This window comes from Penicillium atrosanguineum (assembly GCF_028827265.1).
Source record: "Penicillium atrosanguineum strain IBT 20685 chromosome Unknown utg000001l_segment0_segment0, whole genome shotgun sequence".
NCBI classification, from domain to species: Eukaryota; Fungi; Ascomycota; class Eurotiomycetes; order Eurotiales; family Aspergillaceae; genus Penicillium; species Penicillium atrosanguineum.
Window position 1 is genome coordinate 1,060,341 of NW_026623133.1, and position 23,416 is coordinate 1,083,756.

Below are 23,416 nucleotides of genomic sequence, written 5' to 3' on the forward strand. Positions count from 1 at the left end.
TATTTATCACCGGGAGAATTTTCAACTTGAAACACATTTCTATTGTAATTTGTAAAGCTCTAGCAAGCTCAGAGGGAATCTAACGCGTTGTTCCATGAAAGCAAATCTAGTGGCGCTTCTCGGCGCGCATCTTCTCCTTGCGAGCAAGTCGTTCTGAGGCGCGCATGAGGGCCGAGCGGATATCTCCCTTGGGGAATGTCTCGATATCGTAGTATGTGGGAGCAATGTCCTGCTCGTAGTTAGCGGGTGTATACTTGAAATGGGAAGACAGAGGAAACATACCAAGAGCCATTCGGGCTTGACTGCTGTCACGGTACGGATGTAGTTCTTCGTGGTAAGGACAAATTCGTTATAAAGGACCCATTCCGCGTCGTGAGCCAGCACAGTGGACGGGTGCAGGAGAACACTTTGGTTGTCCTTGATGGTAGTGTAGACGCTCTTGCCCTGGGCGTCCTTCTTGGCGATTTGCATGAAGAAGCCGGCGCAGAGAGCGCGGCGAATGTTCTCGTAGTACTTCTTGTCGTCAAAGGGAGTGGAGATCATCTCGATTTCCTCGCGCTCCATGATGCGGAGGAGTTGCTTGCGGACGTTATCGGCTGACTGGAGCGACCGCAGGTTGAGGAAGTGATCGTGACACCACTGCTTCAGGTTGGCCTGCGCCTCGGGGCTCTTAAAGGCGTGGTAGACGTTCAGCAGAGTCAACTGATCACCATCCTGGTGAGAGAAGAGAGCCTTCATCTCGTCGGCGCGCTTACGCTGAGAGGCCGGGCGGACAAACAGTTGCGGTACGGAAAGCAAGGCTGTGATGGACAGAATCTCGTTGGAGCAGTAAAATTCCGGTGAGCTGATAAGCATGACGGCAAGAGCTGGGTCGAGAGGGAAGTCAGAAGCCATACGGCCGAGCTGAGTGAGATTTCCATCGTCATCCAGACAGGCCAGATAGTTCAGCTCCTCGAGGGCTCGCATCAGAGTCTCCGGCGCCGGAGGGTCCATCAGATCGAAGTGAACAAGATCGTCAATGCCAAGCTTCTTCAACTCAAGCACAGTAGAAGACAAGTTGGAACGGAGAATTTCGGGGTAGGTTGACTCAATCAACTCCTTCTTGAAGGCATCCTCGGTATAAAGACGGAAGCATTTTCCAGGGCGAGTACGACCGGCACGACCAGCTCTCTGTTGGGCAGAGGCCTTGGAGATAGGCGAGACCAGAAGAGACTCGACACGAATGCGGGGATTGTAGATCTTTTGCTTGGAGAATCCGGGGTCCACGACGTACACGATACCATCGATGGTAAGAGAGGTTTCGGCGATGTTGGTGGAGATGATGACCTTGCGTCCGGGGCGACCGCCGAGGCGGCGAGGAGGCGGCGCAGGCTCGAAGATGCGCTGTTGCATGTGGGGAGGAAGAGAGCCGTACAGCGGGTAAACCTTGAGAGGACCTGCATCGGCCTCTCGTACCATCTCCTCTGCCTCCATGTATATTTTGCGCGAAGCATCTTCAATCTCTTCTTCACCAGTCAAGAACACCAAGATATCTCCTTCATCTTCAGTAGCGTGAATCTGGAGGACAGTCCGAATAGCAGCCTCGACGTAGTCCTGCTCGGGCTCGGGAGTATAGAAGACTTCGACAGGGTGCGTACGGCCGGGAACAGCGAGGAGCGGCGCATCCATGAAGTAACGCTGGAATTTTTGGGCGTCCAGAGTAGCGGACATGATAATGATCTTCAGATCCGGGCGACGTACGACAACCTCCTTCAGGAGACCCATCAGAACATCAGTAGCCATAGTTCTCTCGTGAGCCTCGTCGAGAATGATGGTGCTGTAGCGCGTGAGGTTGTGGTCGTTCATGGCCTCGCGCAAGAGCATACCATCAGTCATGTACTTCAGGATGGTCTTGGGGCTGGTCATATCCTCGAAACGAATGCTGTAACCCACTTCCTCTCCGAGCTTGACGTCCATTTCCTCTGCGACACGCTGAGCGACGGACATGGCAGCCACACGACGAGGCTGGGTACAAGCGATCATCTTGCGCTGAGTCTGGGGGAGGTCATCGAACAGGACGAATTGGGGAATCTGAGTAGTCTTTCCGGAACCGGTCTCACCGACGAAGACCAGAATCTGAGACTGTTGGTAGAGTTGCAGGAACTCATCACTGCGCAAAACAGCATCGTTAGTCTAAAGCGCGCTAGGAACTACCTGGGACAGGCTTACCGCTGCTGATGCACGGGGAGATCTCGACGGCCGTGCAGGATGGATACATATTTGCTGGAGAAGGGCCGGCCGCTGAATGGGTTGATCTCGCCATCTTCAGCCTTCTTGGCCATCGCCGCCGTTGTCTGGTGGCGCTTGAACTTCGCCAGGGACGAGTGGTTCACGTTGCCATTGCTGTCCTCGTACATGTGGGCGAGGTAGGGATTGTCTTTGGGGTCGCCGGCGTCCATCTTTTGGCGTTTAGCTCGCGTACCGTCTGTTGGGTCTCTTCGGTCAGCCATAGTGATGTATGAAAGTTGAGGGTTGCAAAGAGCAAAAACTCGGGCGGCCGATAAAAAAACTCAGATAGGAAAGTCAACCGCCGATCGCCCATCTGCCTATCGGGGACTCACCGCCTGATGTATTCTGCCGCACCCCACAAAGGGATCGAGGGACGCGATTGATTCACGCAGGGGTTGACACTTGGGCCTTTCTATTGTCTTCCGAGGGTTAATTCGCAGTATCTGCACCCTTGCCTTGAGCTCCTTCTGTGGTGCGGTTGACCGACCTTAACCTGGCCCTCTTCGGACTCTCTTCCCCCCACCAACATCCCACGAGGCCAGTGTCAATATGGACAGCTACAGTGCTTCTGAAGATCCGGGACCGACCTTCTGCATCGGTCATCATGAGGCCAATCGTTCTGTGACGGTCACCCCTCAGATGATCCGTAGGGTTCATGAAAGCAACGTGAGCTCTCATCCTCTTAGTTTGCGGTTTATTTTTTCTCTTTAAGCTAACCAAGAAGGTCTAGTATGATATGTTGACAGTCTCAATCACGACGCCGCATTTTCATTCGCGGGTCTTGGGATTGCTGTCTTCGTATTTGTCCAATTTGCAGCCGCCCAGGTATGACCCTATTGGAACTATGGGAACGTCGCAGAATACGCGACCGTTGGTAGTGCCGCCGCTGTCAAAGCTAGACTCTACTCTCACCCCAAATGATGCGACCAGCCAGATTGTCGGTGTGATCAGCAGCTGGATTGATATGTGCTCACCTGACCCACTGATTGCGGACCTGTCCCGTCAGGTTTTTATGCTGGAGGTGGCCTACGCTGCTTTTTGTGGCATTGGATATCTTCTGGTACCCAGCCCTAAGCTGCATCACGGCGGCATACACTCAGAAGGTGTGGTGTACTACGCACGAGCCATTCAAGATGCATTGAGTCTGGGCCCGTATATCCAATTCCACACCTGGTTCCGCATGGTCGACACCCCCGAGCTCGAGCTTGATACCATGGGTGATCTGGCTCCACATGCTCGAGAGGAGTATCTTGTACCGGATGACGGTGTATCACCAAAAGTGGATTTGTTCGGAACATGGGATGCATGGGATCTGATTCGGAAGACTTGCAAATACCACTCCAGACTGTTCGTTGGTAAGTACCGACCACTTCGTACTCAAAAAACCAGTCGCTAAACTTGACTACAGCTCTTGCCATGCCCAAGCAATTGCCGCCTCTGCCTGTGCAGTCCCGCTGGCATTCCGAGCCGGTTCACCTACTTTCGATTGACGGTTCTACTTTCTTGAAGAATCAAAAAGGGTACCCTGTTCTGTCCAAGAGCCACCAGGCTTTGATCGCAAAGCTGATGCGCCTTCGAGCCCCTCCATGGATACTTCTGTGTGACGTTGATTCAATCCCAGGACTTGGAAATGCGGACGAGGATACCACTGCTAGCTCAGACTACCCAAGTCTGGGCGCGGGTGCCAAGAAACACCACGATCCGACTCCTCATCTTTCCTATATCAGGAATCTGCAGCAGCGACAACCCGTACGAACTCCGATTGAACGATTTGGAACAGGCTATCAGGACTATCTGCAGGCCCCCTTGCAACCACTGACCGTCAATCTGGAAAGCATTACATACGAGGTCTTTGAAAAAGACCCAATCAAGTATGAGTGGTATGAGCGTGCGATCGAGAAGGCCCTGAGGGATTGGGCGGAACAGAAGAAACCTACCTCGCACCCGGACGGGAAGGTGATCCTTGCAGTTGTGGGTGCTGGCCGAGGCCCGTTGGTCACTCGAGCAATTAAGGCCAGTATCCAAGCAGGCGTGGAAATAGATCTGTGGGCCGTTGAGAAGAACCAAAACGCGTTTGTTTTGTTACAGCGTCACAACGAAAACATTTGGGACAACAAGGTTACGCTGGTCCAGTCAGACATGCGCAGCTGGAAAGGACCCCGCGTGCGCCGACAGGCAGCCCAGGGAAGTCAGGAACGCGTCGGCGAATCCCTAGGTATCGAAGACACCCTGATTTACACACCGAAGAAGGGTGAGAATGATCCAGGCCCGGCCTCCGACTTCATCAACCCCCAAGCTTCTGTTTTCACGCACACCTACGTGGATATCGTTGTTTCCGAGTTGCTTGGCTCATTTGCCGACAACGAACTCTCCCCAGAGTGCTTGGATGGAGTCAACGATCTCATCAATCCAGTTCACGGTATCTCAATTCCGGCCTCATACACAGCCCATTTCACCCCAGTTTCTGCACCTAAGCTGCACGCCGATGTCATGAACCAGACTATTTCAAACCCAGCGGCTCCGGAAACACCATACGTCGTCATGCTACATGCAATCGACTTCCTCTCCACCTCCGATTCGCCCGCTTCCGCTGAGGCCGGAAACCAAAATACGACAAACCGGGCCTCAGGCTCTGCAGCGCCCATTGCCGCCACTGAATTCCCGAGCCCCTTCGTGCAAACTGCGTGGTCTTTCTCTCACCCGAACAAAAACATTCCCACCCAGTCCATGTCACAATCCACCATCTCCAATTCGCATAACGTGCGTCAGACTCGCTTGTCCTTCCCCGCTCAGAACCGTGGTGTCTGCCACGGGTTGGCTGGGTACTTTGAGACCGTTCTATATGGCAATGTCGAGCTTTCGACCAACCCAGTGACTATGGACGCGAAGAGTGCTAGCATGATCAGCTGGTTCCCTATTTACTTCCCTCTGAAGGTGAGTTCTTCTCTTATCCAACTGGCTGCTCGCTACTATTCTCTTACAAATATTAACTTTCTATAACAGACACCTCTTAACGTCCCTGACAACGGCGAGATTGTGGTTACCATGTACCGCCAGACTGACGATCGCAAGGTTTGGTACGAGTGGATGGTGGAGGTCTTTGCTTTGGAACGCACTTCGCTTGCACCTAGCCTCACAACCCCGGCTATGAGTGGTGCACGCTCAGTCTCTCCCAGTGTCGCAAGTCTAAAGGGCAAGGACAATATCCAGCGTGGAAGTCCTCGTTCGGGCTACCGCCGCGTGCGGGTGGGCTTGAGTGACTTGCATTCGAGTATCAAGGAGGGATGCCTAATGTAGTTTGCTTCAGATCTATGAATTTCAAAATATTGGGTTCATGCCCAAGTGATGACCATAATAAAGTGCGAGCATAATCACTGTCTAGGTGTGTACAAGTTTCACAGTCTTCACTTCTTGACTACCCAAGACCTATGGCATGAATAAAAGTCGACGATGATGATATAGATAATACGGATGAAAGGCATTGTTTGTCTTCAAAATCGGGATGCTTCTTGTTTCTGAGGAAAAGAGACTGGCCTACTCCAACCCGTTTCCCCAACCGCTGTCGAATAATTTGCCTAGAAGAATCAGTCTCCACGATGTCTCTGTCCTAAAATTTAGCCATGCAGGTACCCTGGTACATCTATTTGCACGTGCTTGGCTCGGTATACCGTCAAGCGAAGAAGCCGAGATTTTGAGTTTAGCTAAAGCGGGAAACATACCTTGAATGATACTTTAACGCAGCATCATTTCCGAAGAGGGAACATGATCCACCACTCGGCGAACGTTTTACGCCTTACCTGCCATTTGAACCGTCAACCGCGTGTAAAGTTTATCTGATGAGCTCGGAGTGACCGCGACACAAGGATCCCGGATTCCGAAAGTGGGTCAATCATCAAGACCTGGAGACGTCAGCGACCTGATCGGCGGAAAGGCATAGTAACTTTGCAAGGATTGTATTAATCCTTATGCCGTCTCATGTCACCTAGATTCCGTGTCTAGGTAACGAACTGGTTCGTAAAGCCTGAGCTTATTGAGCTGAGTGGTTCATGCACGGGAGCGGGTGGCGTTGGAATGCCACGCTTTGATTGCACGCGACATCTTCCACTTGTCACTTGCAACTAACGCTCCAGCTGGGTGTTAACCCTGGGCCCTCCGATTCACCCACATGATCAGTGATTGATCGGCGGTGTCTTGCATTCCTCGGGCCGAATCCCCGAATAGTCGAATGCCCGTGGAGCCCCATCGTCATCCACCGGTTCGCCAATGCCAAGCTCAGCCATCGGGCCCCGATGGGTCGAAATCGGCGCATAGTGGGAACGGCACATGGGATTTGCAAAGCCGCCTAGATACCGAGGATTTTGTCCCTGGATTTTGCGGAGTGGTCACGCTGGTGCCATTGGATTCATGCTACAGCTATCCAGCATTGCTAAAGCCGGTGTTGGGTAATTGTGGACTCGGCATGCGGAATTTGATCTAATCTGCATGGATCTGGTGCTAAATGGAAAGGCCACTGATGCGCCGAGGTTCTCCTCTCTATTAGTTATTTGGCTTGTCGATCATCTCAGTCTTGGTCAAATCACACCTGGATTTGATGATCCACTGCCTGATGAGTATCCGTTTTCGGTATATCATGTGCAGGAACTTGAGAATTTCTTTTCCTCGCACGCCCGGGAGATATAAAGAGTTCCGCGGGCCTCGAATTGGACATTGCACACCAAGTCCTCTTAGACAGCCACTATGCGTTTCTCTATCTTGGCTACCTTGTTTGCAGCTATTGCGCCGGGTCTTGCAGTCCCGAGCCCGCTGAAGGCTAGAGGTATGGTCTTTTCCCATACAATGCCATTTATTTGCTCATTCTCTCTCAGACGTCCCGTCCGATGAGTTGTCTCAGTTTAAGTTCTGGGTCCAGTATGCTGCTGCCTCTTACTGTGAAGCCAACTATGCTGGTCAGGTTGGTACCAAACTGGCCTGCTCGGCTGGTAACTGCCCTCAGGTCGAGGCAGCTGACACCAAGATTGCCTTTGATTTCTCCAAGTAGGCTATTCAATCCATCAAGAAAAAGGAAAGACTCTAACAACTACAGCACCACCGCTACCGATACTGCGGGCTATATCGCGGTAGACAGCACCAACAAGGCTGTCATCCTAGCTTTCCGCGGCTCCTACTCTGTCCGCAATTGGATCGCTGATGTCGAGTTCCCCTACACCGACCCCGGTCTCTGCGATAGCTGCGAGGCCGAATTCGGCTTTTGGAACTCCTGGGCTGTGGTCCGCGACGACGTCTTGAAGAATCTCAACGAAGTCGTAACTGCGAACTCCGACTACGAGCTTGTTGTTGTGGGTCACAGCCTTGGCGCTGGCATTGCGACTCTCGCTGCCGCCGATATCCGAGGCCGTGGTCACCCCTCGGCAAAGTTATACGCCTATGCCTCGCCTCGCGTGGCTAATTTGGCACTGGCTAAGTTCATCACTGACCAGGGTAATAATTACCGATTTACGCACACCAATGACCCTGTCCCTAAGCTGCCTCTTATCGCTATGGGTTACGTCCACGTCAGCCCAGAGTACTACATTACCTCCGGCAACAACGTTACTGTTACCACTGGCGATATTGAGGTTCTCGACGGTGATATCAACTGGCAGGGTAACACAGGAACCGGTGTTCCTACCATTGAAGCTTTCTCCGCTCATCACTGGTACTTTGAGCGTGCTGATGGATGCATTGGAGCTGGTACTCCCTGGAAGAGATCCTACTAAAGATCCCTGAGCGCGTCATAGTTAAGAGAGAGTTTAATTTATATATAATCCTGGATATAGATATAGAGCCACAATGAGATTATAAAGTAGCCAGGGAAAAATTACTATGACAAATGTGTGCATGATTATATATATGTGTGTATGAGTGTGGTACATACTTAACGACCAACAAAACACAAGTTCAGCTTATGTCCTTGAAACCCTCTCATGAAGTATGGGACATGCGAAGCCATGGAGTTTCAATGTACAATTCGTGCAGATCTTAGAAAGCAGTTCTACCTGGAGCCTTGAGAAGTAGTGGCGATAGCCAGTTCGCTGAGGGCGTCCCCGACGTGTGGGACAGCCGCAGGGGTTGTAAGACAGGTGTGACTTAAGGTGCCACACCAAAATGGCAGAACGAATCATGATTGAAGCGTATACTCCTCATGAAAGGGACGACACGAATTTTCTCGGGGGTTAACATCAATGCCGGCAAGGAAAGACCACTAGACACACATGTTCGGGATCGACGGTATTGATCAAATCGTGGGCTATGAACGTCTCTTTGCTTTCTTGCTCGGTAAATATTGGGCATGGCCGAACGGACAGCAACTCAAGAAAGCTTTTCGAGTCCAGTTCAACCCACTTCGGACGGGTACTTCAAAGAGGTATTGATCCACAAAGTTGCCACGCAGCATCCGAATATAATCACCCCCGCGCTTTAGGTCTGTGGACTTTTCATCAAGTTGCGGATTCCATCTCCTCCATCCACCCTCATTGGGAATCTTCCAGCGCATTACTATAGGCAGTGCAAGCAGTGCCGGAATTTTGTCATCAATCGGTTTTGCCTGAAATATTGGCCTCCAACTATGCGCCATCGTTGACTGAAGCGCCCTAGTTCTGCAATTTGCGTAGGAGGCACAAGCTGTATGCTATGACAGGCCACTACTTGGCCAGTCAATGTAGCCGGGTTGATTGTGTCACGTTGTTCAAAATGGGGCTGAGCTGGCGTTATCCCTGTGCTGTCCCTGTGTTGTCCCTGTGCTGTCTGTGTCGCCTCGTGAGCCTCAGGTCAACCAAGGATCAGCTCGCGTAGCGCGCGTCTTTTTTTATTATTGCCATGTATCGTACCGAAGCGGACAGCAAGCGGATAAAAGGGCACAAATAGCCCCCAGCACCTCTTTCCGAAAATCAAAACTTCAATTAAGCAAGATGGACACCACAAAGAGCCTGACCGGAGAAAAATGCGAGTTCAAAGCATACCGTCACAGCAAAACGAAGAATGGAGACGTCTCTATTACCCCCATTTCAAACCCATTCGGCCAGGCTGAGTTGAGCGATAAAGATAGCTCTTATGCTTTGATTGTCAATCGTTTCTTGGGAGAGAAAAACCAACTTGAGAAGACAACTCTGCAAGTCAATTCTACCAGACTTCTTCAAGTCTTTCAAAATTTGATCGGTTCCTACCCAACTATTCCAGCCGACTTTACACAGCCTTTTGAGCTTGAAAGCCCGTTCCAAATCTTGCTTCACTATTGGAAGGAATTGGACCAACTTCGAAAGTCAACGAAAGATGCAGATGAGCGTATGCACCTGAACTTATTGGTCGACTTCATGAATAACGAAATTGGTCCCGAACGTGATCGACTCCTGAGTATGCTGCGGAAAAACCAAATCACATTCTATGATGCATGGTGCATCTTCCGTCCCGGAGACTTGGTATACACAGAGTTCATGGGCCATCCCTGGCTTCTGAAATGTAAGAAAACCGCCTACGAAGAAACCCTCGAGAGCGGTCCTTATATGGAGGTCCACTGCACTTACACCAGTCATGATGGCACCCTGGAAGGTGAAGCTTCGCGTACTTTCCTTATCTACCAAAAAAGTGACTTCGCTGCCGAAAACCCGGCTATTATCACTGACCTTCCGTGCTATCCACGTATCTTTGTCAAAGAACAGGAAGATCTCGAAGAGCGAATGACTGCCCGAGGTCAAAGTTTCCTCGCATTGAAAGGTGTAAAAGTCATGTCTTATGATGGTCAAGCATAATATCTTAAAGAGCCTCCGTATGGCTGGTACAATCCGCACGAAGCGGATTTCGATGCAGTCTGTCTCCCTTATACAGATTTAGGAAGAGTCATGTTGGACCGCAAGACTTCCATGAGAACCAATATTCAAACGCAGTCCGTGTTCAAGTCAAGACACCCGACCCGCTGCTCTGCCCTCCATATGAAGTTGGATTTTCTCTTCCTCGCAAGGAATGGTGCCGATTTTTTATCAAAGAAATACGTGAGGTTCAATGGAAAGAAAATGCTTGGGATTCATTGATCATTGGCGATCACGAAAAGCTCGTTCTTCAGTCTCTGGTGACATCCCACTCGTACCCCGATGACTCGCGAGACCAAATTTTGCAAAAAGGCAAGGGCCTGGTGATTCTTCTACATGGTTCTCCCGGTTCTGGAAAGACACTGAAAGCAGAGACTGCGGCCGAAGGCACAAGAAGGGCTCTCATGATGGCGTCTCTAGGAGAGTTGAATAAGTCGGACAAGTACGTATAGAGGACTTCAGCAATAGATTGAAATATGAACTAATATAAGCAGTCCGTGGGCTTTTGAGCGCAGTCTCAAGCTGCTTCTGCAGTATGCGACCGTATGGAAAACAGTCGTCTTGATGGACGAGGTGGATGTTTTCCTGGAGGCTCGAGAGGATCATGGAGCCAGCGCACACCGAAACGCTCTTGTTGCCGGTAAGAAAGCAGACCGAAGTCTTAAAGCGACGTTATTAAAAATTAAATCCTGGTTGTCTAGTTTTTCTGAAAGAGTTAGAATACTTCAGCGGCATCGTTTTCCTCACCACTAATCGGATCAAGTCCTTTGACAAAGCCATGAAATCTCGCATTCATCTCGCTCTGAAATATACTCCGCCCGGTCTTGAGACAAGATATAAACTCTGGATGTAAATCTTGAAAGTAATTCTAAGTAATGAGTCTTGTGTGGATCTAGACGATGCTATCGACTCATTTGTGTCGGTTAAGATGAACGGCAGAGAGATCACCAACACTGTGCATACTGCACGAACAATCTCACGTTTCCAGAACAAATCTCTTGATATTGAACATATAGAAACGGTGCTTGGCATTTGGAAGAGTTTTGACAAGAGTCTTGAAGAAATCAAAAGAATGAACACTCAAGTTACGGAAATGAGTACTGGTGTTGTGGTTGGACGGACAAACTCCATTCTCGAGGATGATGAACCTGGGTTTCGGTCATGAGATCTTCGTCCAGACACTATCAATTCTGTTTTCTGGACCAGCAAGTTTCTTATGCTCCCCAGATACCTCAATGACAATATTTTTTGTCGAAACTCCTTTGCGGAGCAGATCAATTTCATGCTGGACCTTTCCTAGACCACCAGTAATCACGAAAGGATCATGCTTGCTTGGTATTTTCCAGCAGACAAGGCCTTGGGGACGTAATTTCGCCCAACAGGATCTCCAATTTTAACAGCCGCGAGTCCCGGACCCAATAATTTCACTATGAAATGGAAAACATATATATATGAGCTGCTGAGTGGAACGACTTATCAAAAACAGCCTTCACGTTGTCGGGAAATGTCACATCGGGAGACATAAGCAATCTGTTGACGTCGTTCTTGTGATGTCTGCGCGTGTTATAAGCAAGCTGCTGAAATAATTTGATCAATTTCATTTTCAAGCTGAAGCAAATGATGTCTGAGGTGACTTGCACATCATTGAAGACCTATGACTCCAGAAACGCCCCGAACTGGGCCCCAGGAATTGCTTGACCATCACGGGTGAATGTTTGTTGCTCTTCGGGGGCTGAAACCCTCAGATATGTAGCGTACTCTGAGAGTTTTGGGGGATTTACTTTCCCATGAGTGTGCACCTCTTTTTTTATCGTCTTTAACTGTCCTCAAGCAAACCCTCCTGGCAAACTCGGCGGGCTTTGCCCGGGGTTTGCCTCATTACGCAAGGTCTGCCAAGAAAGACTTCGGTGACCAACGCTCTCTGATCTTCAAAATCGGTCCCACAGTGGCATGTCATTAATTAAAATAGATCCCGAACCGAGATACTTCACATCTCTGATCTTAGGTCTCGCTGGCATCTACAAACCCCGCTCCACGTCGGGATCTGGGCAACCGCCCGGAACAATTCAGGTCGGCCACGGCGACAAAGCATATGGTCAGTGCAGATATTGCCATCTCTCCAATGGCACGATTCCTAACAATCAGTTGCTGGGTTCGGGATATGGGCACTTCCCTAAGCATAGCCCGCCAGTGAGATGTTCATCGCGAGTGACATCAAGTCCAATATCCCATGGCGTGATGTACACCAAACCCCGAAGATACAGTGAAACATCTCTGCTCACATCTTGATTCAATCAACAATTGGGGCTTCTGCTCACTGTGGGCCGGTCAACCTGAGAGGCATCCACCGATTCCAACAGCCGACTCGGGTGTAGCGGATGCTCTACGCTCGCACGGATGATGGTCGGGTCATATCTTCAGGACAAACACTATAAAAGGGGCCTGTGTATCTATCCGAAGAACTTATTATTCAAATCATCTTTCACACCACATCAATTTCACGTTGAATAAAAGACCCTGGATATCTTCAACATGGCACCTGTTCTTAAGAAGTACAAGGCTGCAGCTGTTAATGCTGAACCCGGCTGGTTTGATCTAGAGGAATCGACTCGAAGAACCATCCACTGGATTGACGAAGCTGGCAAGGCCGGATGCAAGTTCATTGCTTTCCCGGAGCTGTGTTAGTCTACCAAATGAGTATCATCTCTTCTAGCTAATGCGTTTTAGGGATCCCCGGCTACCCTTACTGGGCTTGGAAGACGAACTACCAGGAAAGCCTGCCGCTTCTCAAAAAATACCGCGAGAACAGTCTTCCTTCAGGCTCTGAGGAGATGCGCCGTATTCGCGAAGCTGCCCGTACCAACAAGATCTTCGTCTCTCTCGGTTACTCCGAGGTTGATCTAGCCAGTCTCTACACCACTCAGGTCATGATCAACCCTGCTGGAGAGATCATCAACCACCGTCGCAAGATCCGCGCCACTCATGTCGAGCGCCTTGTCTTTGGTGATGGCACCGGTGACACCACCGAATCGGTCATGGACACCGAAATCGGTCGCATCGGTCACTTGAATTGTTGGGAGAACATGAACCCGTTTATGAAAGCTTACGCCGCATCTCTGGGTGAGCAGGTCCACGTTGCTGCTTGGCCATTGTACCCTGGAAAGGAGACGTTGAAATACCCCGATCCTTACACCAACATCGCGGAGGCGAATGCGGACGTGAGTTTTTATCTTTGTCATTTATAATGCGGATCTTTGACCTGATGACTGACAAGACGGCTCAGCTTGTTACACCTGCCTATGCCATTGAGACAGGATCTTTCACTCTTGCTCCCTGGCAAACTATCACTGCCGAGGGTATCAAGCTGAACACTCCCCCCGGAAAGGAGTTAGAGGATCCTAACATCTACAACGGTAACGGACGTATCTTTGGACCAGATGGACAGAACCTTGTTCCCCATCCAGCTAAGGACTTCCAGGGTCTTCTCTTTGTGGATGTAAGTTGTTCAAACCTGGAAATAACTAGAGGATGTGCATTTACTAACTATGGCAGATCGACCTTGATGAGATTCACCTAACCAAGTCTCTGGCTGACTTTGTAAGTCAATTGCTAATTCCCAATATGTTCAATAAGCTCTGGTACTGATACTTTAAAACAGGGTGGCCACTACATGCGCCCGGATCTCATCCGTCTTCTTGTCGACACCAACCGCAAGGACTTGGTTGTTCATGAGGACCGAATCAATGGCGGTGTCGCTTACACTCGCACCGCTGATCGCGTCGGCCTTTCCACCCCGCTGGAGCCTGCTACTGCCGATTCCAATGAGAGCTAAAGCGGAGAAAAATATTCGGACAACAAAAGCTCAAGATATCTGCGACTTCTAGTGAGAGATTGGTCACAAGTTTTGCTTTTCATCTCTCCGAGGAGCTCTGACATTGTGTTCTGATCTAGAATATCGTCGCAGTACCTTGCGCCCGAATAAATGCAAGCTTAGCCGGTGTAGCATTCATTTTATATTTTGCACAATTGAAATTCCACTCTCTATCTGCAATTTTGGGACAGGCCTATCTGGGTCTTTAGTACTCTACCAGTCAATGACCCTCAGAATTGTAACTGATAAATTAACACCCTATAGTACCTTTTCCAATAATTCGTCGAGCTCTTGCGCCACAAACGAGGGGCTATCTCTCTGTACAAAATGACTCCCATTAGGTGCCAAGATCGGGCCCTTCCTGTATTCTGCCTCTGTAATGTTCACCAATGCTTCATTATATCGATGCCAGAAGGGATTGACAAAAGTATTTGTCACCGGCTTAGGGACCCCCAGTTGGGTCGACTCCTCGGCAAATGTGTCGAAGTCGTGGCCAACAACAGTAACGAAAGGGCCGTGACCCGCAGGACCCTTAAGCAGAGGTCCATCACTTTCCGGCAGCAATTTAGCCAAGTTCCGCCGACTGAGACCCTCTTTGTTCCCAACGTCCGGGTGGAACACGCGACGGACGCCAGCTCGGACTGCGCGGATCATTTCGGCTGGAAGACCTTGCAGTTGAGCGGGATCAAAGTCGGGTGCATCTGGGTCGGGGAAAATCGAGACGAAGTCTGAGTTTGCAAGCACGCTATCAAGGAGGAGTAGGGCGGCAACGGTGTTAGGGTATTCCTGGCTATACAAACGAGCCAAAGCACAGCCGACAGAGTTGGCAACTAGGATAAGGTTGACTGAGTTCACGTCGGAAACGCCCATATTCTCTTGTATAATCCAAACCAGCAGTTGACGGAGATCCTCAACTGCAGCTAGACAGTCGTGACCGTGAGATGGATCATCCGCGCCTGCGTCATCGGGATCACGGTCTGTGGTTTGCCCTTGACCGAAGCGATCATAGGTCAAAAAGGCTGGGAGGCTGCGACCTTGGTCATTGCGGAGATCTTTCAACTGGGAAATGACAGAGTGCCAGGGGTCCTGCGGCAGGCCGATACCATTTAGAAAGACGACGAGCGCGGGATTTGAGGTGGCCCCGGGCGCTTCAAATGTGTAGCTCAGCTTCGCCGAGGGCTTGGTTGGGAGGGCAACAAATTTCACTTCCGCCATTTTGATTTGGACTCATAGTATGATTCAAAGAAAACAGAGAATGGTAAGATGGGAAAAATCTTTTCGATCTTTATAATCATTAGCTCATTTTGCAAGGCTGAAGCGGCTGGGATTAGTGCGGGGAGGATGGTCAGGGAGCACACCGAGTGTCTGGCTTCGGCTCACTCATTGGTGGTACTTGTGGTTTTGATTGGCTCGCATACATTTCCTATCCTCACTAGCTCCGCAGGGATTGCATCAAGATATGTAGCTACAGGATTAGATGGATATCTCGCCTGATAAATTAATTTCCAAGGATTCGTACACTCCTTTCATTGCACGAGTTAAATTTTACATGATAGATTAAATGATGATTTGAAGCTAGTTGAAACAATTTGTAGTGCGGTGACAAAAGAGCGGAAGCAAAGCAGCGGAGCAATATGATATTATGTTGAAGTAATCTAAAGCCGAATCTATCTCCGCCCATCGTAAAACCTTTACTAGAAAAGCCCCTGGTTTGGATGAGTCACCTCAAGCCAAATGCAACGCATATACAAGGGGAATATAGAGGTTAGTCAGGTCGGAATCGGTACAGGTGTGGATGGGATAGGGCAAGACAGACCTTGGCCCAGGAAGAAAGAAGATCATTGTGAGTGTTTTGTTGCTTCGTCAATCAGAGATGGGTTGAGTACGAATGGAGACAATGAGAGGAATTTGATCCTTCATGAAATCTAGTTCGCTTATATCAATTGGTGCTAATGGCCAGAGGATGCACACGTTAGCAAGTCGAGGTAAATAAACTCAATCTCCAAAATCACGTTCTTTTCGTACGTCGAAATACTTGCACTAAGAAAATTGAAAAGAAACTGTCGCTGATATAACTAGTCAAACTGCGCTTATTAGTATTACTGCAGAATTTGATCAGCTTTGAGTACTAAACAATTAAACGGAAACTCAGAAGAACGCCAAAATAGAAAACTCGAAACCCATTATAGCACGGCATCAAACAAAGCTTTAACTGCAAGATTAGAGCTGCTATAGTACACTTTATCGCATTACCGCAATGGAACCTCTAGCATTATTGCTGACGTGAGCTTTATGACTGTAAATTTATACGCCTCCTTGCAAGAAAGAGGACCTCTGAATAATGTAGCCTGCGATGGAGGTATTTTCTTCCGGCAGTAATGAAGGTGTGGCTATTCTATGCAGAAACCCACGTTGTGGGTGGCTCAGATGCCACTTAGAGATGCCCGTGGGGCTTGGGACTTACGTTGGACCAAGATACGGCATCAAGTGACGCCTCCCTCATAAGGTTGGAGCTATCCAAAATCTCGTACTTCCATTGTGCCAACTAAGACAATAGCAGGCCATGATCCTCTTCTCTCGTCTTCCTTGGCTAAGAAAATTGATTCGTCTCCATTTGGTGCGTTCGTCAGGGCGTCGTGGCAAGTGGGTCTCAGTGAAGATTGAATCAGTTAGCGCCGACACATCGCGTTCATGGACATCAATTTTATTAAATGAGTTATCACCTCGGAAACGCCGGTAGATCCTCGTTTTTTTCTATTAATGTCTTAATGCACAAAGTCACACTTCGGTGTTTGGGGCTCAGCGAAAAGTACCGCAACGGGGAAAAAGATATAGGCGAATTGCGTGGCTCACGGCTCGATCCGTCATAGTGAGAACCAACCACGTAAGATGCTGCCGTCATCGACCAACCCAAGCTTTTTCAGTGGAGCCAGTATTTATCAGTTTTAACTACATCGACCATCGGATTGTCTTTTGTTTCCTGGCTAACATCCACTCTGATATCGGTGTAGCCCAATTACTAGCCCTTATTGACCAAGGCACCTGAGTTATGGCCGCTGGGTGGAGGTGATTTCCAAGATCGGAGCGCACTGGTCAATTGGGTTCGCCCTTGCTGGGTCGGTTAATTAAAAATAGATGAAGTTGTCAGGATAATGGTCTATTTCCCCAGTTCCTATAATATCGAAGCCCGCCCTTCTGTTTTATTGCTCGTTCCATTTTTCCTTCCACTCATTAGTTGTCGGATTACACTCGTTCAATATCAAAATGGTTGCTTCATACATGAAGTGGGCTGCCATGCTCCTGGCAACTGCCCAGCTTGGTGCTGCCCAGACCTATACCGACTGCGACCCGCTCAACAGTAAGCACTATCTTCGAATCCGGTGTCCAAGTAAAGTACTAACAGATCACCTATCTAGAGACTTGCCCTGCCAACACTGGTCTGGCGAAGTGGTCGTACAACGTCGACTTCACCAGCGGTTCATCTGCCTTTGACAGGTGGACTACAACTGCCGGTACCGTCAACAGCACCGACCTTGGGGCACTTTTCCAAATTGCCGCTGAGGGAGATGCTCCAACCATCGAGAGTGATTTCTATATTTTCTTCGGCCACGTCGACGTTAAGCTCCGTGCTGCCAACGGCACGGGTATCATCTCTACCTGGATCATGGAGTCTGATGACCTTGATGAGATCGACTGGGTAAGACGAGCAACTTGTCTAAAAAACTAAAATAGCTAACAATGCTACAGGAGCAAGTTAGCACCTACACTGGCGAGATCCAGACCGACTACTTCGGCAAAGACAACACTACCGGCTGGGACCGTGCCACCACCGTGAACGTCACTGACCCCGAGACCACTTTCCACACTTATTCCATCGACTGGACCGAGGAGCGCATTAACTGGCTCCTTGATGGTACCGTCGTGCGCACCCTGGAGTATGCTGATGCTCTCAACGGCAAGAACTACCCTCAGACTCCCATGCGTATCCGAATCGGTATCTGGGCCGGCGGTGACCCCGACAACAGTGAAGGTACCATCGAATGGGCTGGTGGTGAGACCGACTACGATGCCGCTCCCTTCAACATGTACGTTGAGTCCGTGAAGGTCATCAACTACAACCCTGCCAAGCACTACAAGTACACCGATAAGACCGGCGACTACACCAGCATCAAGGCCTACAACGGAACCAGCTCAAACTCCACCTCTAGCAAGTCATCCAGCTCATCCTCGAGCTCGTCTTCCTCCAGTAGCTCTTCCAGCTCTTCCGGCTCTGCCTCTTCTGCTGCCTCTGCTTCAGCTTCAGCTTACGCCTATTCCGGCGCCTCGGCCTCTATGGTCTCCTCCATGTTTGCGGCTTCCATCGTCGCTATTATCGCCGGTGTCTTCCAGCTGTAATAGGTTCTATCTTGATCGATAACAAATCATGTATATTCTAGCAGAGAGGTCTACCTATGTATAGATGTATCAACCACTGTGCGTTCCTTTTGCATCAGCGTTGTCCACTTTGAATGGATATTAGATGGAGTCGTCAAGAAATGGCAGGCCAATGACTGAACCTTTGGACAATTGATAGTGGATATGACCGTATGAATCCAAACAAGGGCATTGTTTATCCCCATGACTCGGCCAATATCTAGTCTCGCATAAGTTTGCGCATGGTCTGAGCCATTGAATATCCAAATTGGAGATTATATCTGCGCGCCCCAGCGAGCTCTGGAATGGGTCTTAGAACCAAATAGAAATGGTCGGCGAACAAACCCTGCATCGGGTAAGTAGCCGACGTCGCGCATAAACGGGTCGCTCAGTTGCCCGAACCGGCAAAGTGTATGTCCCGGCCCAGGCCAAAATCTTGGGATTGTATTGAACCACCACACCCGACAGGACTTTTGCGGGGAAGTACACTGGAAGTGGGGTTGTTTAAATAAACCTCACTTCCACAATGAAGCTCTCTTTCCAGAGAACATCGACAGAATTTCGCTCAGTACAGGAATCTGGTATCCGCTCGAAAGTATTTCATAGTATTTAGCTGCGTGCCGCAGACGGAATGAGCGCAGACGATCAATTCGGTGATGCAAAGGCAGACCACCATGGTGAAACCGAAGAAGATGAGACTTTTACCAAGTTCGGAAAGGACATCTCTGAGGTAGAAGTGGCAACACTCATGCTGGAGAATCGCAAGGAATTGGAGAAGAAGTTCTTGCGAAAGCTTGACATGAGATTGCTGCCCTTGATGATGTTGATCTGTACGCGGCTTATGTTTTTACGAAAAGACACCCTTGGCACAGAGTTCTAACTTATGGAACAGATGTTTTAAACTACCTCGATCGCAACAACATCGCTACCGCGCGACTGGGAACCCTGGAGGAAGATCTCGGTCTTGTCGGCGATCAGTATAACACTATCATCAGTGGGGATTCCTCCTTTTGAGGTCCAATTCAAAAGCCCCTGTACTTACATATACTAGGCTTATTCTTCATTGGATACGTGCTCACCCAGGTGCCGACCAACATGATTCTCAATAAGATGAGACCATCAATCTTTCTGGTGTGTGATCACTGCATTCACATGGAATTGATGACCTATTAACACTCCAGTAGCCTGGCGTCATGTGCTGCTGGGCTATTGTGAGCACATGTACGGGAGCAGTCCAAGGTTATCAAGGACTTCTTGCACTGCGATTTGTTTTGGGCTTTGTGGAAGCGCCTTTTTTCCGTGAGTTGGTTGAATCTTCTCAATGAAAATCATCAGGAAACATCAATTAACTTGTCTGAAGCTGGTGCTCTGTTCCTTTTTTCATCCTGGTACACAAAGAAAGAACTCGCCGCTCGGATTTCGATCCTTTACGTCGCTGCTCAGATATCGGGAGCTTTTGGTGGCCTTCTTGGTAGTGCTATTATGTCCGGCATGAATGGAAAGGGGGCCTCCCGGCCTGGAGATGGTTATGTATGCAACAACAATCCCTGAAAGCTGCCTGCTGAGATTAGAACTAACACATTAATTCACTAGTCATCATCGAGGGCGCAGCTACAATTCCAATTGCCCTATTTGCGATGTTCGTTCTACCAGACTACCCAGCAACCACGAAATGGCTCACCGACGAAGAGCGAATTCTAGCTATCGCCCGCCTTGCGGAGGACGCGAATGAGACGGACCATGATGAGACTCATAGTAAATGGGAAGGTCTCAGACTCGCCTTCACTGACCCAGTACTTTATATCATCTGGCTGATGCAGCTGGGACTCAACACATCAGCCGCATTCACTAATTTCTTCCCGACTATCGTTGAAACACTCGGCTACAGCACAACCATCACACTGCTCTTGTCTGCGCCGCCGTATATCTTCGCTGCTATTCTTAGTGTCACCAACTCATTTCATAGTGACCGTGTAAGTGAGCGTTGGCTCCACGTGGTCTGGCCGCAAGTTTTCAGCAGTATTGGGTTCATCATCAGTGCTGTTACCCTGAATACCGCGGCTCGGTATATTTCCACGTTCATGATGATGTCTATCTACGGATCGTTTGGCTGTATTCTTTCTTGGGTTTCGACTTCACTCCCACGACCGAGATCTAAGCGTGCAGTGGCCTACGCCGTTGTGAATGCCGGGTCCAACTTCGCATCAATTTACGCGAGTTATTTCTATCCATCTAGTCAGGGTCCTCAGTACTGGCAGGCGAATGTTGCTAACGTTGCTTTCTGCGGAATGTGTATTTTCATGGCGACATTATTGCACTTTACGCTGCAACGGAGGAACCGGAAGCTAGAGCAGGCTACGGTGGCGGATATTGGCGCTGAGCGGGATCCTTCTCTTGAAGGCTCGGAATGTTACCAGTTGGCTATGGATTGGAATTGTCATCCTACCTATCGGTACACGATTTGAAGAAGCCAGCATTCGAGAAACGGCGAGGAAATCTTCTGACTCTTAGTTACGTTACAGGAAGCTCCAAATTCTGATCTTAAGAAGTTACATGATTCTTTTGCGAAATCCAGCCAATTGGACCTGCGTTAGCTCAAGCCTCGAGGCCTTCGCAGCTCAGAATAGCATCGAACTTTAAATCCCACCCCAAAGAAACAATTCAACTCGTGAGCGCAAGGTACCTTGAATTCATCAATAGATCACTTGGTAAAAGCTTGAAACCTGTTGACGATGAAACGAATAAGTCGAGCCGCCAGTTCAAGGACTAGGCGCGACTCCCTCGGAGTCTAGAGGGCTTGGCAACCAAATTTTCTATCAAATCTATTGAGGGCCAAGCATGGCATGCTTTTGTGTAACACGTAACATCAAACCGCGCTAGTGGGAACTTGTGCACCCCCTGTGTAACCTTGAGCATTTTGTCGAGAAAGGTGTCTCTGGTCATTGTATGATTGGCTTGGTGATAAAGTCTAATTCATCTTAAGACACCGCGTGCTGGTAGTACAGATGAGACGTAGTAATCGTTTGTAATTTGAGTTTTCAGATACCATTGCGGGCCATTTGGAATGAATTCGGTTATGCCGAGGTCGAAGGAAACTGAAGGGGCATCAAAATAACCATGTTCACGTGGGATAACATCCATTTTGTCAATTTTCCTCGTCTCTTTTTTTTTTTTTCTTTTTATGTCTTCTGAGGACCTCCCGTCACAGTGTTCTTTGACCTAGCTAGCTGCGTTAAATGACTCTCAAAAGTTAACTTGATTGAATCGCGGCAGGGAGATTTGTTGGAGCCCCTAAAAAAAAAAAGTCTCAGGTGGCTAGTGCGCGAACGATGAACAGGGATCATCCGGCCCGGTCGACGCCGACCGCGAGATCGTGAGTTATGATAGGAACTGGCTTCGGCCCCCACCGCTACCTCTGTTGGCTTTTCGCCATTATTGGTGGAGTAATATTTTTGGCCCACGATTGATCCAGGTCACTGAAATTGGCAAATCATTGGATGAGCCTGGATCAAACGCAGTCAAATCACAGTGGAGTCAACCGATCAACCGACGATGGTCGTATTGTAAGACTCTGGTAACGGTCTTTTAAAATGTATGCTTGTTTGAAGCCATGACTATTGGGAGCTCTGCATGAGGCTTGCCGGGTTCTAGATTGTTTCTAGCAACTTCGGCTCCTTGTGATTCTTGTGATTCTATCAATGCGTGCACGATGAAGCCAGAATTGAAGGCTACATGGACCCCTGCCATCAATGTGCTGACCTTCTTCATGCTGGTCACTAGCATATTGAGTGTCCTCACACGGCTGGGCACAAAATACTTCATGGTGAGAAAATGGGGTCTTGATGACTTTATGAGTATCGGTGCAATGGTCACCTGTCTTGGACAGTCTATTGCTGTGTCGATGGCGACAAAGTCAGGTCTTGGACAGCATCTCATTTCGTTGTCGGATGGGGAGCGAGTGAGTATGATGAAGGTGAGTATTTCTCCAGCATCCGACGGGCGATTTCATGGCTTTCCACGATGCTAATGATATCTTAAATAGGCCCAATACGCCGCAAACATTCTTTTCGTCACCAGCATGGCCTGCTCTAAACTTGCCCTCGTGATGTTCATTCGCAGCTTGACACCAGCCTCGTTGGACCGACGCTTTGCACTCGGATTGGGAGTGTTCATTTTACTATGGACGATTGCGGGGGGTTTTCACAGCGGCATTCCAATGCTCTGTACCAGATACTTGGGATTATCTGCATGGGAAATGCTTCCACTTGGTGTGTGCCACTTTGACTATACCGCGTTCGAATAATACTCACAGGTATTAGGTTGCCTGGTGGAATTATCTTGGAATCACCAATATCCTGTCAGAGATTGGCATAGTCGCACAAGCTCTGTTGGTCATCTTGCGCATCCAAGCAGACTTCCACAAAAAGGCCGTTTTGGCCAGTGTGTTTCTTCTGCGAGTCGCGTAAGCTTTTGTCAATGGTTGTAAAAATTGGAATCATCCAGCTAATTGACTCTAGCGTCGTGATCGCAATCATATGTCAATTGGCTTACGCTCACGAGAACGAAAGCACCACTGATCCGTCCTGGGATACGTGGACCGTCGCCATCTCCACCCAGATGGTCCAGAGCCTGAGCATTGTCACTGCCTGTTCGCCCCAATTCAAGCCTTTCCTCGATAGCCTCCGATCATCCGGGATGAGCCTCGGAGACTCCAGCTATGAGAGCAAGCAACGAACATACGGAGCAACCTCTTACTACAAGTCATCTCGCGTTGGACGTGCCGGCGACATGCGAAGCGACACCCACGAATTGGTTCCAATCCATGGCGACGGCCTTAACCACACCACTGTAACGTCCACGGCAGACTGCGACACGGAGAGCCAATCGAGTCAGGCACAGATTATTCGCGAGGTTCGGACATGGACTGTAACAGCGCAACGGGAATAGATGTGGGGTTGTTTCATATAAAAATTAGACTATTGAAGTTAATGTATGGGTGGGCTAAACGATGAGAAAAAGTGAA

At 49.2% G+C, this 23,416-nt stretch overlaps 9 protein-coding genes across 9 annotated transcripts; 7 read left to right on the forward strand and 2 right to left on the reverse strand.

Annotated features, from left to right (window-relative positions):
* Positions 1-106: 106 nt before the first annotated feature.
* N7443_000399 (DEAH-box ATP-dependent RNA helicase PRP43) lies at positions 107-2,489 on the reverse strand (the record flags this gene model as incomplete). Its single annotated transcript, XM_056880455.1, has 3 exons — positions 107-229; positions 283-2,149; positions 2,209-2,489. The coding sequence occupies 3 exons, from the start codon at positions 2,487-2,489 to the stop codon at positions 107-109; spliced, it is 2,271 nt and encodes a 756-aa protein (XP_056745693.1).
* Positions 2,490-2,817: 328 nt separating this feature from the next.
* Positions 2,818-5,565, forward strand: N7443_000400 (protein arginine N-methyltransferase; the record flags this gene model as incomplete). The annotated part of the gene is made up of 4 exons (XM_056880456.1): positions 2,818-2,934; positions 2,999-3,623; positions 3,677-5,202; positions 5,272-5,565. 4 exons carry the CDS (start codon positions 2,818-2,820, stop codon positions 5,563-5,565), a joined length of 2,562 nt encoding a protein of 853 aa, XP_056745694.1.
* A 1,440-nt stretch (positions 5,566-7,005) lies between these two features.
* On the forward strand, positions 7,006-8,024 carry N7443_000401 (lipase family protein; the record flags this gene model as incomplete). The annotated part of the gene is made up of 3 exons (XM_056880457.1): positions 7,006-7,084; positions 7,134-7,302; positions 7,352-8,024. The coding sequence occupies 3 exons, from the start codon at positions 7,006-7,008 to the stop codon at positions 8,022-8,024; spliced, it is 921 nt and encodes a 306-aa protein (XP_056745695.1).
* Positions 8,025-9,215: 1,191 nt separating this feature from the next.
* N7443_000402 (uncharacterized protein) lies at positions 9,216-11,274 on the forward strand (the record flags this gene model as incomplete). Its single annotated transcript, XM_056880458.1, has 5 exons — positions 9,216-10,017; positions 10,188-10,551; positions 10,604-10,749; positions 10,811-10,930; positions 11,006-11,274. 5 exons carry the CDS (start codon positions 9,216-9,218, stop codon positions 11,272-11,274), a joined length of 1,701 nt encoding a protein of 566 aa, XP_056745696.1.
* A 1,367-nt stretch (positions 11,275-12,641) lies between these two features.
* Positions 12,642-13,941, forward strand: N7443_000403 (carbon-nitrogen hydrolase family protein; the record flags this gene model as incomplete). Its single annotated transcript, XM_056880459.1, has 5 exons — positions 12,642-12,789; positions 12,837-13,327; positions 13,393-13,605; positions 13,662-13,706; positions 13,768-13,941. The coding sequence occupies 5 exons, from the start codon at positions 12,642-12,644 to the stop codon at positions 13,939-13,941; spliced, it is 1,071 nt and encodes a 356-aa protein (XP_056745697.1).
* Positions 13,942-14,238: 297 nt separating this feature from the next.
* Positions 14,239-15,195, reverse strand: N7443_000404 (uncharacterized protein; the record flags this gene model as incomplete). Its single annotated transcript, XM_056880460.1, has 1 exon — positions 14,239-15,195. One exon carries the CDS (start codon positions 15,193-15,195, stop codon positions 14,239-14,241), a length of 957 nt encoding a protein of 318 aa, XP_056745698.1.
* Positions 15,196-17,244: 2,049 nt separating this feature from the next.
* On the forward strand, positions 17,245-18,375 carry N7443_000405 (glycoside hydrolase family 16 protein; the record flags this gene model as incomplete). Its single annotated transcript, XM_056880461.1, has 3 exons — positions 17,245-17,338; positions 17,397-17,677; positions 17,728-18,375. 3 exons carry the CDS (start codon positions 17,245-17,247, stop codon positions 18,373-18,375), a joined length of 1,023 nt encoding a protein of 340 aa, XP_056745699.1.
* A 649-nt stretch (positions 18,376-19,024) lies between these two features.
* N7443_000406 (ATPase AAA-type core) lies at positions 19,025-20,858 on the forward strand (the record flags this gene model as incomplete). Its single annotated transcript, XM_056880462.1, has 6 exons — positions 19,025-19,223; positions 19,286-19,387; positions 19,445-19,524; positions 19,578-19,692; positions 19,754-19,918; positions 19,987-20,858. The coding sequence occupies 6 exons, from the start codon at positions 19,025-19,027 to the stop codon at positions 20,856-20,858; spliced, it is 1,533 nt and encodes a 510-aa protein (XP_056745700.1).
* Positions 20,859-22,102: 1,244 nt separating this feature from the next.
* Positions 22,103-23,340, forward strand: N7443_000407 (Cyanide hydratase; the record flags this gene model as incomplete). The annotated part of the gene is made up of 4 exons (XM_056880463.1): positions 22,103-22,366; positions 22,436-22,663; positions 22,713-22,855; positions 22,911-23,340. The coding sequence occupies 4 exons, from the start codon at positions 22,103-22,105 to the stop codon at positions 23,338-23,340; spliced, it is 1,065 nt and encodes a 354-aa protein (XP_056745701.1).
* Between the last annotated feature and the right edge of the window lie 76 nt (positions 23,341-23,416).